General features: G+C 40.9%; 1 protein-coding gene across 2 annotated transcripts; it reads left to right on the top strand.

Annotated features, from left to right (window-relative positions):
* The first annotated feature begins 843 nt into the window (after positions 1–843).
* Positions 844–6,814, top strand: si:dkey-79d12.5 (protein BTG3). Of its 2 annotated transcripts, none has more exons than XM_036538053.1 (5): positions 844–1,051; positions 4,657–4,835; positions 5,349–5,486; positions 5,797–6,121; positions 6,266–6,814. In XM_036538053.1, exons 2-5 carry the CDS (start codon positions 4,663–4,665, stop codon positions 6,458–6,460), a joined length of 831 nt encoding a protein of 276 aa, XP_036393946.1. In that variant the 5' UTR covers positions 844–1,051; positions 4,657–4,662; the 3' UTR covers positions 6,461–6,814. The 2 variants fall into 2 exon arrangements, with proteins under 2 accessions (XP_036393946.1, XP_036393945.1); XM_036538052.1 differs by having other exon boundaries at positions 4,654–4,835.
* Positions 6,815–11,396: the final 4,582 nt, after the last annotated feature.

The raw sequence follows: 11,396 nt of genomic DNA, 5'->3' as shown, positions 1-11,396 counted from the left end.
CTTAGATTCAAATACAACTTGCATTCGTGAGTATTATCTGTCCATAAACAAGAGACAGTCAGTGTATCCACCAACCCTTTCATCTATCAAATGATAATCAATAAATCAAAGGTGTTTCCATTAGCAAAATACGCAGTTTTACTCTGTGTTTGTTGCGTCGTATGACACTGAATTCTACTTGCAGGCCTATACGAGTGAAAATACAGAAGAACTTGTCTCACGTTTGTCTTAAGCTTCATATAATGCAGCACTCCAATAGTCGTACGGTTGGTTGGGTCAGACCATTTCATATATGCCTCCATCAGATAAACACACTGAACCTCGTTTCTTGATAATCTATGCAATTTCTCCTCCTATCCAAGCTCTGCTTTCAAGAACACGGGCGTCACATGCAGAAAAACCCGTGATTCGCTTGCGTTAGGTTGCATCAACATCACACTTCGACGTTACCCTTTACAACGGGAAGATAACAGTGTAACACGCCACACCCCAAATTTACAGATAACTGTACATATTGAAATGTGAGCGACATTACAAAATAACTTCGCAAAGGCAGTGGGATTCAACAATCCGAAGGTATATGCAGGGCGTAGATTATAACAGTCCATAGTACAAAAACGTAGAGGTGAAAATGTAGACGTGTTTGCTGGCTGTTGTATAATATGTTTATATTTTTATATATATTTTTTTTAAACTAGAATGGCTTGCAGTATCATATTACGGTAATTGGGAGAGTCTCCCGACCGGGGGCTTGCCATATTTGGGCTGAGGCAGACGGGACGTCACAGTAGTAAGCGGTGGGCGAGTGCATTGGTCATATCGCTGAATAAGGAAGTGAGTCATACGTTAATCACTGACGGTAATAGCACGTTTTCCCGCACCCGTTTTCAGACCCAGCAGCAGCATAATAACGTGGATCAGTTAAACACACAGAACAAGGAAGCAGCGCGAGACGCTAGCTAGGCTAGCTGGCTAATTCGTCCAAGCAAGCAAGTTAGGAGAGCCGGTCGTCAAGAATACAGTTTTTTTCCGAGGCAACTGGATAATAGTGGTGAGTAGCTAAAAAATAATAATCATAAAAAAAAGATTCTGGCGATATCTTTTTTCACCGCTGAACCTGTAACGTGTTGAATACCTGTGACATAAAAAGTAACAACGTGAAGCTGTAGTCTGATACACAGTATAGACACATAAGAGTTCCATGTCTGAGAAGCAGTGGCTGAAAAGATTTTATAGAAATGTTTATAGAAATTCATGTTGTTTAGTTGCCTACTTTAAATCTGAAACAGACATAATCGGTGTGTAGAGACGGTTAACCTGGGAATGGAATGGAAAGGGACTAGATCGGTAGAAGTTAACATATCGTCCCTGGAGTCCGGTGACTGGGAATTCCCTAAAATTTGCCGTAAGTTTGGAAAAAGTTTGTATTTAGCTATTAGTATTATCTATTAAGGCAACAGATTTAGCCAGGTGGTAATTCATTTAACATAGAATACGGAAGTGTAACAACCTATCACCGCAGTACTTTTCCGCAAGTACAGCTGGATGAACTTTGAGTTCAATTTTATGGCTTACCAACTGTCCTTGTAGCTGCTTTTATTCAGTCCTGCTTACTTTACATTTTCAGATGAACTTTCGATTCACTCCTTCACCGTCTGCCATCTGTTAGTTGGCTAATTGGATTGTAACATGTGGTTTCACGTGTACTTCTCGAGGTTGTTTTGTATTGAGTTACGTCAGTGTTTGTTTAACATCCTTAAAATCATTCAGACCTCACCTCTGAGATTTGGGAAAGGGAATTTCTAAAAAGGTGTAGTGTAGCCTAATCATTTCAGAGACATGCAATAGCCTGACACCGTGAATGCAGGCTACTGTTTATCGTTCTTGAATGCGTTGCAGTGTTTGGTTCAATGTAGCCTACACAATTATTACACACTGAGTTAAGCATAACAAGGTAAAGATTTTAACGATAATCTGAAAATAAAACTAAACAGAGCCGAGACAAAATTGAAAACCGCAGATGTACAATTCAAGATGCGAGACGATGAGTTTCATCTTACTTTGGAGGCCAGCGTTATAGTTTCTCTTGTGGACTTTCCCATGAAGTAGCACACATACGTCCTGTGGATGTGGGTCTGTGCTTGAATTGTGCCAGTATTTTAATATTGGTATCCACTCAGCCTTACATGTGTTTTTAACGTGTGCTGGAGAGGACACTATTCCTTTCTTTCAAAGACTTTGCATTTTGCAGATCGTCAGTCACGTGTCCACATTTAACAAGGTAAAAATGCAATACCGCGTGCAGCTGGTGGTGTTCCCATCTCCCCAAACCAGATCACAACAGGTGTGAAATTCAAATGACATGGCTGTCGGTCCCTCCCCGGTGTTACCAATGAGACGGTTAAAAAGTAGAGGGAAATAATATATCATTAATCATATCGTTATATTCATTTAAATAAAATTGTAAGTTAGCTAACAGTATTTACAGTGATTAGATGAGACAATGATATAGACTGCGAGTCACAGCGCCGCCAGTGTGAGTGATTGAAACGGTGACTCATGAGCTTTTCAGCCGTTGTCATCACCGCCTTTGGCTAACCGCTGTTATTGTCAATAGTGCGAGTGAGTGACAGTCGTGGTACGTGTTACCATCACACTAATTATTAATGTTATGTCAGCAGTAGTATTTTTTGATGCTGATACAGTGGCATATACATAAATGTTAACATCGATAAGTTTATACACGCAGGTGTTTGCGTAAAATGCTTAACTTGGTAAACGCGCGAGAATCATGTTTGTTTTTGACGACAGGAACAATTTATCGTTAGTAATTGCATGTAAAAACATTGTCAGCATTTTGGGGTCCAAATAATGGCTGGATGTCGAGTATCAGGGAAACAAAAATATGTCACTCTTATCTTTCCTTGAAACTTGATGTAACTAAACTTTTCTGAAAGGACTGTGCCAATACAAAATGTTCCAACGTCGATGCACGTTGTTAATGCTGTTCATTTGGAAACGGGAGACCTTACAGTAAAACAGCGGCGACAGCAGAGATAGTCCGTCTCTCTAGACGTAAAAAGTAGGGTTTGTTTGAGAACAGCGGAACAACATGGGACGGTGGTTTGTCCTGATGAACAGAACGAATGATTCCTAATCCGCAATAGGCCGGAGAGAAATAAACCATTCATAGTTATAGAATCGTTTTGATGGCCAAAAGATTGTTTTCAGTGACAACTCATACGGAAATGAAATTGTAATATATTGAGAAGTACATTGTCCAGCCCAATAATATATTGCAGTTTCCCTTTATTGCAATTTTCCATTATAGCGCTAGTTTGGTAGTGTAATCTTTTCAGTAGATAAATATTTTTTGTTTTGTCAGTATTTTGTGTTTGTGTGCTGACTTGTATGCTAGTATCTGTGATGGGACAAGGAAAAATCTATTTTCATGACTGTAATGCAACTTTTGTAACATATTTCACAATATGCTTTTATATTTGTATCTTGTCAGGTTCCAGAATAAACATGGTGACACCTTCAACAAATGGATACATGCTGAAGGTTTATGTAAAAAAAAAAAAAAAAAAATTACATGAGGCATGGATTCTTGTAAACATCTTGCCATTGTTTTTCATTTAAGAACAAAGGCCACACTGAAATAGGTAACTTCAGTGTATTGTTTAATTCCACTGTAGACCTGAGTTGTGTAACAGTTGTTTGGTTTAGGAAACAAGCAGAGAATTTTTAGTCTGTCACTTCCAGGAAGAGGCTCACGGCTGTGAGCTGTGGTTTTTGAGGTGGAATTTTCACAATCATGCAAAATCTTGCAAAACGGCTCCTGCTCAACAAGGATGGTGTTGCAACCATCATGTTTTCCAGGTTTCTCTTACACTGTGTGCATACTACCAATAGCGGAGCACACCTGAGTTTTAGTGGACGCTGCTACCAGCCAGTGTATGTCGCTCAAGGTTTGTTGTGTGATAAGCAATCCTTGGGTTTGCTAAATGGCAAGATTAGTAGGTGTTGATTATTTGTGTTGGACAGTATCTTGCAATTTTGCTTGTACCTGTAGTTCTTGGCTGTTAATCTATGATCAGTAATTTAGTTTTTGGAATTATTTTCCCCCTTGTGGTGTGGGTTGATCAGTGGAGATTGTATTCTCTTGACACTGCAGAGAAGTGGTGTAGATTTGTATGTTTGACTTTATGAAAAGTAGGCCATTCAAGGCTGGGGCACATCACCGCACAGACTGTCAGCAAAGGTCATTTCAGTGCAGGGGAAGCAGACTATATTATGTAACATGTTCTACAGTTTTCTCCACAATATTAAAAAACCAATGATGTTTTACTTTTTTAAGTATTTACCTAGTAGTGTGTCACAATTTAAGGCATTTTTCCTACTAGAGTAGTTACTGTTCCTGCTATCCCACCTGGAGCTGCAGTTGGTCTAGTTAAAAAGAAATTAAAATTAACTTGCGCAAGTGTTTTGGTATTGTGAATGTTTTGAATGCCAAAATTGTTCAAAATCTACAACAGTCAGTGACCATGTTAGTTTGTAGGTTTTTCCTTGCACTGTTATGCTCTGCCCTTGGAAAATCACACTGCTTTAGACTTGCTCTGAGGTTCTGACTACAATGTTTCCCTCTCCTAGTAGACTGCAATGAAGAGAGAGGTGAGAGCAGGTGTGGACTTCCTGAGACGTCTTGCCCAGGAGCGAGGTGGTGTGGATGAGGCCAGAGCCAAGCAGTTTGCAGAGAAACTGCAAGAGTTACTTTGCGAGAAGTACGCCAATCACTGGTACCCTGACAATCCCAGCAAAGGGCAAGGTTTCAGGTAAGCACATGGAGAGTAAAGAGGGAAAGAATGCAAATTAATACACTTTTAAACTGGTGTCATTTTTTATATTTACCTGATTTTAACTGATCTGAAGAACTGTGCTTGTGTGATGTAGCTACAGATATTGAAAAATTTGGTTGTCATTCTGAACAACATTATTCCTGTCATTTTAACCCAGATAGGTTCCAATGAAATTAGTTGAGCTCTGTTCAGAGTGCTGCTCTGATAGGAATGCAAGAAATTAAAACAGAAATATTCTGAAATTTGTGAATATTGTGAAATTTCCCTTATTTTATAAACACATTTATTTGCAAATCAGCGATTGCATAATCTTTGGGGGTTGCTCAACAAATATAAGAAATTTGAAAACAAACATCACAGACCGTGAAACATTGTGAAAATGCTTCGCGTCGGATCATTTGCCTCTTTGGAGCATTGAGAGACGTGCTGATGAGCATGTGGGTTCACTCTGCCCCCCCCCCCCCCCCACCACCCCCCCCCCCCCCGCAGGTGCATCAGGATGAACGGTGGGGCTCCCTGCGATGAGTCTGTGCTGAAGGCATGCAAGGACAGCAAGCTGAGGCCCTCTGAGCTGGGCCTGCCCCGTGAGATCACGCTGTGGATCGATCCCCTGGAGGTGTGCGCTCGGTGAGTCAGCCGCTACGAGACAAAACGACACTCCGGTTCACGCGCCTGTCTGAGCTCATCTGACTACCCGGGTGGTTTTTGCACTTTCAAGGTGTGCTTGTGGGATTGGGAGGAGAGCGAAGAGTAGGAAGAGGAGTCACAGAGGAGCCAGGGAGAGTGGTAGTGAGTCAGGGGCTGGTGGGGTTTGGGTATGAAATGCAGAAAGGAAGGATGAGATCATTTGACTGTTGATTTGTTCCCTGCCTCTTGTGTATGCACCATCTCTTATGGTGAGATGTTCGTTACTGAGCAGCCTTCCTTTTCTCCGCAGGTCGGGTGAGGGCTGTCGATATTTCACAGTGGCTCGTTTCAAAGGGCAGGAGGAGGAAGAGGAACCGGGAGACCAGGAGGGGCAGACAGTCACCACAGACTCAGGGAATCAGGACACTTCCGACTATCACTCTGCCAGTTCTTCTGACTGTGGATCTGAAGTCTCCAGTGATACTGAGGAGGAGCTGAAGGAGGGAGAGCTGGAGGAAGGAAAGAAAAATGAGGAGAAAAAGGAGGCAGAGACAGATGAGAGCAAACCCTTTGTGATCGCCATGAGACCAAGAATTCGGGAGCCGAGAGAACCTCGCAAGAGCAAGAAATCCCAGGTAAAAATAAACATACAGGCTTCATGTCCGCTGTATTTGAATTGAGAAACTGCTTTTATAAATATTTTTCAGTGCTTAAGGACATTTTGTACATCAGAACAAAGGAAGCTCATTTTCGCTGTATGTTTGTTTATCTACTTGCAGGCCCCCAATCTCCAGTACTTCTACCATCCGGCACCTGTGTGGCCCCAGTACAAGAAGAAGGGCCCTATTTTTCTCACCACGGTATGCCCCCCTCCCCCGACTCCAGTCCTGGGGTACTACGTCCTCCCCAAGCCGCCACCGCAGTTCATTGTACCCCAGGCCACTCTGCAGCCTTGGGGGGCAGTGAAGGGCTAAGCTCTGGTATGGGACAAGGAGGACAGACTGATCCCGCCCTCACAAACTCTCTGCCAGTTGTCTGCAGGCTGTCACAACTTGTGAAGAGGTGAGGTGGACTGACACGGTGAAGGGGAATTCCCTCATGTTCAGAGGGAATCAGCTGGTACGCCTGCCTTAGCACATAGACAATATGCCAATGTCCAGTTTTAAGTAGTGCAGTAGTTTTTTTTTTTTTTAACAATAATCAGTGCAGAAGTGCAACAGATTAACAGACAATCAGTCTTATGTAGAACAGGAGCAAGTATTTAGGTTGCTTGGTGGTTAAATGCTGCGATCTAAGGTTTTAAAGCTGTGCATAGTTACTGATACTGTGATTCTAGCTCAGGGGATTTGCTTCCTGAAGTGCATTAGCAGATATCCTCATTTTTCTGAGATACAGGACCAGCAACATTGGGGTGGGTACCTCACCCACTAGCAGATTTGCATTTACCTGTCATTATGACACCATAATGTGGACCAATGTTATGTACATGTGGTCCCCAGCAGGGACAACTTTTCCACCAAAATGTTGTTATTCCATTGTAGGGATTCTCGTCTAAAGCCTGACCACCAGCATTTCCTCTCTGTAATAAGTCTGTCGTCTTGTATTTCTGCCTATTTATCTTTTTGTTGTCCAAATGATACCTCTCATGTGCCAGACATGGTAATGGAGATTTTGAAAACTAGTCTGGCATGGAGGCTTGCCTCTGGACTAGTACTAGTACAACCATTGTGGTCAACTAGTGTGATTCTTACATAATGTGATCTACAATAATGTGATTTTTGCCAGCGGTGCCAGTTGTGCTTTCAGTATGTGTATATATAAGCAAAAGTACAGACAGAATCTGGACCAGCTTCTTGTACAAAGCCTAGCTTGTATTGCAAAATCAGTTTAATTTCACAAGCTTTTACTTCACTGTGGTAATTTATTTCATCACCTACAGGGGGAACTATAGTCACAGCCAAAAAGCCATATTTTTAACTTATTAATGTTGTTTTCTCCTTTGGTTTTCTACTGTTGCATATTTATTTTTTTAAAGGAGAATTTATATATTTAATGTATCTGTACATTTTAAAATCACTACTGAATATTTAAATCAGGGGAGCAATTGTACACCACACAATCAGTGTGCTTTTTTTTTTTTTTTTGCAAAATGGGTATGAATATTATTGACTGTTAATGTAGCCTTTTGTGGATTTTATGTCATTTCAGGGTTTTTTTTTTTATTACTCTTCTATGAAACCCAAGCAGTGAATGTGGTAGTGTGAACATACAATCCACAATTTGTAAAATAATGTCATTTGAAACAAGTTACAGTGGTGCACTTTGGTTGTACATAGCTTTCAGGTCAGAAATTGAAAAGATGAGTTGATGACTTGCTATGCTTTCATGTTCTCTTGTGTAAAATATGAATTGTAATATTATTTTATATAGTGCTCATAGCCTTTGCTTTTGATGCTTTGCGTGTTTGTGCACATTGAAATTTTAGCATACTTGCTGCATGTTTTATACGTGAACATTTTGTTAATTTTGATGGTTCACAGCACTTGGGTTTAGAAAAGGTGATTAGCTCAGCCTGCTTATGTAATCCAGCAATTTCTTTTAACATGTAATATCTATTTTTGTACAATGGGCAGCAATGCTATAAATGCGGCACATAATTGAAACAAATGACATCCTTGTGTTATTTTTTTGTGTGTCTTGCGTATGCTGGCAAATGTCCGGAGCAGAATCCTGTGATACGCTGATGCAGGTAGAATACATACCTTTTGTCACCTGGATGTGTTCTCTTAAAGAGGGAAGAAGCCTCAGATTTAGAATGACTCCTGCTTCTGCCTCTCACCTTATGTAAATATGCTCTCTGACAATGCGGAAACATTTCCTATGGAGGTTCAACTGAGATCGACGTACAAATTCTGCAGTTTTTCTGTGGAATTGCCTGTAAAATCAGCCAAAAGCTATTTTTATCACTTTCATTTGTCTAGCTCCATGCCACTCAAGGTAACTCAAGCAACAATAATAGTAACTTGTCTGGTCATTTGCCTTCATCTGAGGTCAAGTTTAAAATCATGTTCTTTGAGTTTACTTTTGTAAATCCGCTGGGTTCTAAAATATTCATGACCTCAACACAAAGACAAATACAGTGTAAACATTTTTCTTGCAAGGGTTTTTTGCACGCTGCGAGCTGGCCAGCAGTGCCGTCAGCAGCACATTCGCAGGAAGTGCTTTCGGAAGGATCCGCGTGGGGTCAGCACGTCACACAAACCAAGGTCAGGACGTAATTCCTCTTGGCTTCCTCCAGCAGCAATAACCTGTAGTGGTGGTGGTGGTGGGGGGTGGGGGGGCGGTATTTGTTCACACCATGAATACTCTTGTCTACTGAGTTGTCATCTTGTACGCAAACTGGGATGATCCTGTTTTGCCACAAAGTTGTAGGTTATGTAATTCTGTGGAAGGAGTAATGTGAGAGAGGGAGCCCTGTCTACTCTTACCTAGTTCAAGGTAGTTGTGCATGATTTTGATTCTTTGTAATGCTCTTTGTGTTCTTGGGAATGGGGGAAGCCATACGTAAATGTTACGCGTGTTGTGTGGCGTCTTTCTGTTTCCATTCTTTAATGTAACTCAAAAGATTTGGCATGAGCCCAGTCATTGTATTTCTAATGTGGCCTGCTTCAAGTATGTGTGGCCATTTCAAAAACACCGGTAGCCACCGTGGGAGTGCTAAAAGCAAATACTGAACGTGTAAACATAATCCAATGCTATTAAAATGAGCTCTCTTCAGATCTGATTTCACAGGGCTTTCCTTAGATTTTCTTAGATAAATATTGTGGAAAGCTCAAGGTTTCCAAACAGGTTCATGTCCATGATAACGGAATCATGGAAACATGAAGAACATTTTTGACAATTTGAAAATATTTCACAGATTTTACATAAGGTTTGTATGTGTGTAAGCATTGTGCTGTGGTCCAAACTAACTAAGAGGAAACTACAGGCATTAGGAAGTTAATACATGCCAAAAAAAAAAAAAGTTTAATTCAGCATGTTACATTTCAGGATGCTTGCTGTCTATGACTATACAGTTTTTTTTCTAATGGCAATTTGTTACTGTCAGGAACATGGTTTTAATGAAGTCGTTGCATTGGCAGAGTCCATTTAATTAACTTTGCACTGTATTTCAGTCAGTCAGAAATGAATATGAGTCGATAGTCAGGAGTATGGAGTCATGGAGCAAAGGGGAAGGTGCACAAACAGGAAAGTCCACTTGAGAAAAGGACTAAGTGGACATGAGTAGATACGGGTGGGGCAAGAGAGTAGAATAAACTCATTGTATCTGAGCAAGCTTGTAACAGGCTGGTGGATCCAGCACATTCACACCACAGAAATTATTACCTGTAAAACCTGTAAAAATGTACCACTATCTGAAGTAAAGAAAACTTAAAATTCTTAGGCTAACACTGTCCAGTGTTTTTTCAACTTCGTAAATCGATTTAATCAACATAAGGTGTGGAAGCCGTCTCAGCTCCACCTCTTAAGCTTTTGCTCCCTCACAGCCTGATCACAGCACATTACAGCACGACAGGCAAAATATACACATTTATATATGCACACACACACATGAATTACATTACATTATTGGCATTTTAGCAGATGCTCTTATCCAGGGCAAGGTACATGGGTTACAGTTTTTACATGTTATCCATTTATACAGATGGGTACTTACTGAGGCAATTCTGGGTTAAGTACCTTGCCCAAGGGTACAGCAGCAGTGCCCTGGCAGGGACTTGAACCAGCAACCTTTCTGTTATGAGCCCTGTTCCTTACCACTACATCACAATGCCACATCCAACTCTGTGTAACTTATTTGTGACACCTGTCCAGGGTATCAACAACAATCTTTTCTTTACCCTAATCTCCAAGTTGAGCCCTTTGAGAGACAAACTCCAGCACATCAGTCTTTCATGTTGAATTGGCAAGGACTGTGATCTGTCAAAAGCATAACCAGATCGACACCTTTGCCCACATAAACGTGAAACTGCTCTAGTGTTAAGGCAAGGGCCAGAGCTGTGGTCAGACAGCTGTCCCCCACTGCCCCATGGCGAGTTGAGGAAGACCCACAATTAGGGAACAGCACTTCAAGAGAAGTCAATTGATAACTCGTATCACATTCCGACATCAATTTAATAACATTAAGGTATGCAAGACCATCTCCCTGTTTGATAGATCAGAGTGTAAAACTACTATAGCTTAAAATATTATAAAATGTACAGTAAATACATACACCAAATACAAAATGACTCCTTGTCACACAAACACATGCAAAACAAAGCACAACCCACACCAACAGTTACTGTGTACAGTACAGAAATAATACCACTTTGTATAGTGTAGATACTGTAAATGTATCTATTTTTTTTCCTCTAGAGGCACCCTTACTCGGTGTGCACATTCTAATATAAAAATTAAACAGTTGCACAGACACCTGTGACAAACTTGAAACTTGTTGTAAAGAGCTGTATTAGGCTACTAACAAGACTCGTTTTCAAATCTATAAACACCCAGGAAATGACATCCCTGTGAAATGACAGGTAGGTTTCACGCCACCCCAGTCTCAAACCCATTACCCATTCGGCAAACCGATCTCTGAACAGTTCTCCTGATGAGCGCTAGTCAGTGATCGGAGAGCAACAGCAACAAGTAGAGAGCGGTGCGTTATGCAGAGAATAGGGTGACTACAATCAATTATTACTCTCCTAACAGAAACTCCCCTTTACAGATGACCACAGCTGCATGCTCAAAGGGTTTAATTTAAATTAATAAGACAGTTATTTAAGCGTTTGTTAATTTTAGAGAAGACTGTTTCCCAGATAACGTTATGTAAAATTACGTTCCGAATTACTAGAGGATGGTGAGAAA

This window comes from Megalops cyprinoides, chromosome 10 (genome assembly GCF_013368585.1).
Source record: "Megalops cyprinoides isolate fMegCyp1 chromosome 10, fMegCyp1.pri, whole genome shotgun sequence".
Lineage (NCBI taxonomy): Eukaryota > Metazoa > Chordata > Actinopteri > Elopiformes > Megalopidae > Megalops > Megalops cyprinoides.
This window is presented reverse-complemented; position numbering and strand designations above follow the sequence as displayed.

What these genes read in the sequence shown, in the direction of transcription:
- si:dkey-79d12.5 (XM_036538053.1), top strand. Translation starts at nt 4,663, where the DNA reads ATGAAGAGAGAGGTGAGAGCAGGTGTGGACTTCCTGAGACGTCTTGCC. An exon ending in AGCAAAGGGCAAGGTTTCAG is followed by an intron (nt 4,836 to 5,348) that starts GTAAGCACATGG and finishes CCCCCCCCGCAG; the next exon opens with GTGCATCAGGATGAACGGTG. An exon ending in GCAAGAGCAAGAAATCCCAG is followed by an intron (nt 6,122 to 6,265) that starts GTAAAAATAAAC and finishes ATCTACTTGCAG; the next exon opens with GCCCCCAATCTCCAGTACTT.